The following is a 5815-nucleotide window of genomic DNA, read 5'->3' as shown; positions in this document are numbered from 1 at the left end:
CACTTTATCAAGCAATTAAGCATTGGCGGGTGTATTTGTTAGAAAAAGAGGTGGTTGTGCACTCAGATCACAAGCCATTGGAATTTTTACATACCCAGATGAAGCTATAGCGAGCACGGCACATGAAGTGGATGTCCTATTTGATAGCGTTCAATAGCATCATTAGGTACAAGAAGGGAACGACGAACAAGTTAGCCGATATGTTATCTCGCCCACCCATGAGAGCTCTCTTGGTGGCAGCGTGCATTCAGCCCTTGGTTCCTTTGGTGTATGTACAGATGTACACATCCAGCCGAGATTTTAGCAGTGTGTTCGAGCAGGCGAAGGCTGGTCGAAAGGGGAGTATGAGATTGGTGCAGATAGTTTGTTGTATCGAGGGACGTTGGTATGCATTCCGGAGGATGGCGACCGATTGTAGTGGATTCAAGAAGCCCATACATCATGTGTGCAAGGTTATTTTGGGATTCAGAAGACGCTTCTCAATCTACGGCGTCATGTCTTTTGGCCGAAGATGTTAGAGAATGTCACTAAGTATGTTGGAGGGTGTAAGCTATGTTGCATATCGAAGCCTTCTAATAGGAAAAGGGTAGTGTATCTACAATTGCCGGTACCGTCGAGACCGTGGGAGAGTATTTCTATGGATTTCTTAGGAGGATTACTAACGACTAAGCGCGGGAATGATTATTTGTTCGTTGTGGTGGACTGGTTCAGCAAGATGGTCATCTTGATTCCTTGTAAGAAGACCATGATAGGAGTGGGTGCGGCGCAATTGTTCTTTGAGCATGTGTGGAAGCACTTTGGGTTACCGAATTCGATTATTTCAGATTAAGATAACCGGTTTCTCGAACACTTTTGGGATTCTTTGTAGAGCTTGATGGACACTAGGTTGAAAAAGATAATGGCCTTTCATCCACAAACCGACGGACAAACAGAGGTAGTTAATCGGACTATGGTACATATGTTAAGAGGATACAATTCCAAGCATCCCAAGACTTGGGATGAGAGCTTACCATATCTCCAGTTTGCATTTAATCAGGCTATTCATGGATCTTTGGGAAAGTCACTGTTTGAGACTTGTTATGGATTTTTACCTCCGAGTCCGTTTGATCTCATGTTTTCCAGTGAAGCTACGACCAACAGCAAGGAAGGGAGTGAGAAACAACATGCTCAGTGATTTCTGGAGAAGATTGCACATATTCATGCCACGGTTGAAGTTCAATTGAAGAAATCACAAGCCAAGTACAAGGCGAAGTATGATCAGCATCGGGTTCCTTGTAACTTTGGCATAGGCGACATGGTATGGCTGAAATTAAGTAAGGAGAGGCTAAAGGGAGAAGGAAAGAAGTTGAAACCTATACGTTATGGTCCATTTCGGATTCTCGATCAGATTGGTGACAACACCTTCAGGCTGGATTTGCCACCTTACTTAGGCATGTATTCGGTGATCAATGCCGAGTATTGGAAGTTGTTCGAGCCTCCATTGCTGGATGATAAAGGTGACAACAAGGTGATCTTGCCGCATGTTGAAGACTTGTGGTTTGATAGCAAGGAGCCGCTGAAGGAAGATTGCATTTTGGAGCGGAAGACGACCATGACGAGGCGGGGGATGAAGGAGTCGTTTCTCATTGGACGTCAAGGTCAGGTTCCTAGCAAGGCTAAGTGGTTCAATAGGGAAGGAGGAGCTCGCGAATTTCCTCTGCTGAAGTTCTAACTTGAATGAGACTTCAAGTTCCTAAAGGGGGGAGCCATGATACAGGTGTATCTTCTCTTTGGAACTTCGAGATCCTTATGGGAGCTTGAGGATGGATAATTCTCATGATAACTTAAGAATAGAGGGGTGAAACAATATAGTGGAACGCAGGTTGAAGCGTGAAATGAGACGGCGAATCGAAGATTCGAAGCATCCAGTTTTTAGCCCGTAAGTCGACTCATATATGTACATGAGTTGACTCATCAGGTTGAGTCGACTCATGCCTGTCATGAGTCAACTCACGAAACCCAGCCGTTTTGTTAAAAGTTTCTGACGAGTCGACTTACCTCATCATGAGTCGACTCACTTGGCATAAGTCGACTCATGCATATTTATGAGTCGACTCATCAATGGTTTCCTGGTTCGTTTGGATTTCTATTTGCACAAATTTCTGTAGAGTTTAGGCTTGGTTATTTACCATTTTGCCATCCATATTGTTACACCTATATAAGGGATTGTTTTAGGGTTTTAAAAAAAGGGAGAAAGTAATCAAGAGAGATTAAATTGTATTTGAGAATTGAGAGAGATTATTCTTTAATTCTAGTGAGATTATGACAGATTGTAAACTATTTTATTCTCATAATGTATTTTCCTTCGCCATCACAGAATTGTTCTTGTGTTCTTATTATTTTCTTCTCAACCCACCTTTAATAATTCCGCGATTAAAGGTGCTCGTACGGGGACTAGTATCACAACTAAAAATAGTACTAAGGCACACAGCCTTTACAAAATAAAACAAAACTCTAAATGTCTGAAAGTAAACATTAAACTACAGTAGAGCATCAACTATTACAAATAAGTGACGGTGACTATGCTATAAATCCGTTAACCTACGACTCTCGGAACACTGATCTCCTGCCTTGAAAGAAGGGAAAACAAAAAGGAAAATAACAATAGCATCAGAGTGCTTTAGCAAGATCATCTCCATGCGCCCCCAGGGGAAGGGCTACTAAATGTGATGGAGGCTCTATCTATTATGCATAATCTACCTAAATTATTTACCATGTATCCAAATGAGATTAATATTTAGAATTCCATAACAAGAGACATAGTACGTCGAGTAAAATAATCCAAACAAGGAAACCCTCATGTATATATCATATGTCTAAAATTGTGAATCGCTAAATATCAATTTCAAACTAAGAATAAAAGATAAAGGAAAACAATATAGAATAGTAAAGTTGCTACAATATCATAAATATCAACCATATAACTCGCGCTACCCTAGGGTAGATGATGTGGATACAAGAACTAAATCTCTTGTAACTCCCAAACGCGAAGTAATTCGGTCACAATATAACTCAACGATGAATCATATTCATAAATGACTTCTGCCAAAGACTCAAGCTATCGGATATATCACAATAAAATATCTCGTAAGGCTTTATAACTCATTGCATTATCATACTGAATAGACTACCTAATCATGCAACCTAAATATGTACACGGCTCATTAGTCTCATTGCATCACCATGCGGGACGGACTACCACATCCGGTATCCTAGAAGTACGATTCTATAGCCTTATCGCATCCCCGTGTGGGACGGACTACCAAATCAGGTATCCTAAAATCATGACTCAATGGCCTATACTAACGGAATATCAACGAACTATCCCAAGTAGTACTAAGTTATGCTCATCAACGATATCCATACAAGCATATATATTATAATTAATTGTTCACTCAAACATGATCGAAACAATTATTGCAATAATCCTCTTCAGGATATCCGTGTACCCATGGTTGAACACGTGTATTGTCGTATGGCTCGAATCCCATGTTCATAATTAAACGTGCAAGAAAAATTATTGCAAACAAAACAAGGTGTCGGTCAACCGCTCTAAAGCATCAGTCGACCGACAGCAAACATACACAAAATGCCCTGGCGACGCAATCGGTCGACTGATCTCTTAGGATCGGTCGACCTATTACACTATCTCGGGTTTTCTCAGGTTTTTGTGTTTTGTAACTTGTCTCCAAAACAAAATTTTGTTAGCATGCAAAGCAAAACATGGTTTAAACTTTCGTAATTACTTAACAAAGGTTAACTTAACGTGATTAAAACTCTTGAATTAAACTAATTAGGGTTTAACATCCTAATTAACCAAAATTTTCGAATAAAATACATATTTCCCCAACATGATTAATAAACAAAGATCAATTCTAATTATTCCACAAATATAGATTTGTTTAAATAAGATCTCATCACCTATGTATCATAAACTTAGGGTTTAAACATCTTAATTAGCAAAAATTCATTTGAAAAATTAAACTAGGGTTTTTAAACCATATAAAACATTAATTTACAAATTTAATACAATCCTACTGATCATGGTTAACTATTCTTATTAAATAGAGATTAAATTTACATATCTTTTCATTAGTTTTAGATTTAACATCACAAACTAGGTTTTATGACATCCAATTAAACTTTAAGCAGTAGATTAATCAATTAAACACATTAAACCATGCGTTACTATAGGGAAAGGTTTAGAGGAAGATGATTTTGCCTCAAACGCTATGTTGAAACTCCCAAACACACGTGCGTGCAAGATCCTCCTCACCAAGGTCATGAATCCTATCATCTTCTCGACAAATGCCTCAAGAAAACTCCCAGAAACTCACAATCTAGGGTTAGGGTTTGAGAGGGAAGGTGGCTATTGATATATCACGTGAAAGATGATTAAAAGAGGTTTAAAACAAGTATATATACTTAGGTATACAACTGGGCTCAAAGCCAAACAAAACCAACCCAAAAATGAAACCTACTGGAGCTCTAGAAGCCCGTCGGTCGACTGACCGCTAGGCATGTCAATCGATCGGGTGCCATCGGTCGACCGATAGGCCTAGGCCGGTGAACCGACCATAACGCAAATTGACTTATAGGTTTTGTGTCTATGCATGGTTTTGTGTATATTTACATCGTTGGCTCACAAAAATACATTGAATCGATCTCAAAATGATTTCTAACATACTCAACCATTAATGAATGATATTTATCATAATATTACTCATTTATTATTATTATTTACTATATATCAAAAATTATAGGTTTCACATTCACACCCCCCCCTAAAAGAATTTTATCCCTGAAATTCTACAATCGTGTCTTAGAGATTAATAATACAAGAAAAGCACATTGAGTGGACAAGACAAAGAAACCCTCACATACACATCTCGTGCCATCAATCTCTAGATATGAAACACAAGCGGTATTTACATCTAACACTCTGGAATGCAAGTATTCCCACTTAACCTCTAACTAAGCGGAACTAGTACGTCGGGCAAAAAATCCAAACAAGGAATCACCCCTGTATATACCATGTGTTCTGAATGATTAGGAGCTAAGTGTTAATACCCCCATTCCAGCGTTAAATATAAATACGACTATACAAATAACATATGCAATTCATAACTAACATTTTACCTATTCAAACATGTGCGGGTAGTCGTGACGCATATCCTCTTCGAGCTCCCAAGAAGCCTCCTCAGCTCCTTTCCAGTTCCATTGCACTTTCACTAAAGGAATCACCTTATTTCTAAGTCTCTTTTCCTCTCTAGCAAGAATGCGAACTGGAGCCTCAATAGTGGTCAAATCATCATGAATCTCAACCTCCAGTGTGTCCAACACTCGTTGTTGCTCCTCATCACGTAAATGCTTCTTGAGAATCAAAACATAAAAAACATCATGTATGCTCGACATCGATACTAGAAGATCTAGTCGATAAGAAATGGCTCTAATACGTTCCACAATCCAGAATGAACCAATATATCTCGTGGCAAGCTTTCCCCATCTACCAAATCCCTGAACTCCCTTCATCGGCGATACTTTCAATAAAACATGGTCCCCAACCTAGAACTCTAGTGGTCATAACCTCTGGTCCGTGTAGCTCTTCTACCGACTCTATGCTACAAGAATATTCTCTCGAATTATTGCTAACTTCTTTGTATTCTATCTCACGAGCTCCGGCCCAAGTAACAAGCTATCCTTCGATTCTGCCCAACAAATCGGGGGTCTATAAGGCATTCCGTATAACACCTCATACGGTGCCATACCTATAGTC

The 5815-nt window shown here is 39.2% G+C and overlaps 1 protein-coding gene across 1 annotated transcript; it reads right to left on the bottom strand.

Moving 5' to 3' along the window:
* Window positions 5179–5571, bottom strand: LOC109835273. The gene has a single exon (XM_020403255.1). The coding sequence runs from the start codon at window positions 5569–5571 to the stop codon at window positions 5179–5181; it is 393 nt and encodes a 130-aa protein (XP_020258844.1).

The sequence above is a fragment of the Asparagus officinalis genome, chromosome 3 (genome assembly GCF_001876935.1).
Source record: "Asparagus officinalis chromosome 3, Aspof.V1, whole genome shotgun sequence".
NCBI lineage: Eukaryota > Viridiplantae > Streptophyta > Magnoliopsida > Asparagales > Asparagaceae > Asparagus > Asparagus officinalis.
This window is presented reverse-complemented; position numbering and strand designations above follow the sequence as displayed.

Excerpts from the sequence above, each read along its gene's own strand:
- LOC109835273 (XM_020403255.1), bottom strand. The coding sequence starts at position 5,571 with ATGAAGGGAGTTCAGGGATTTGGTAGATGGGGAAAGCTTGCCACGAGA.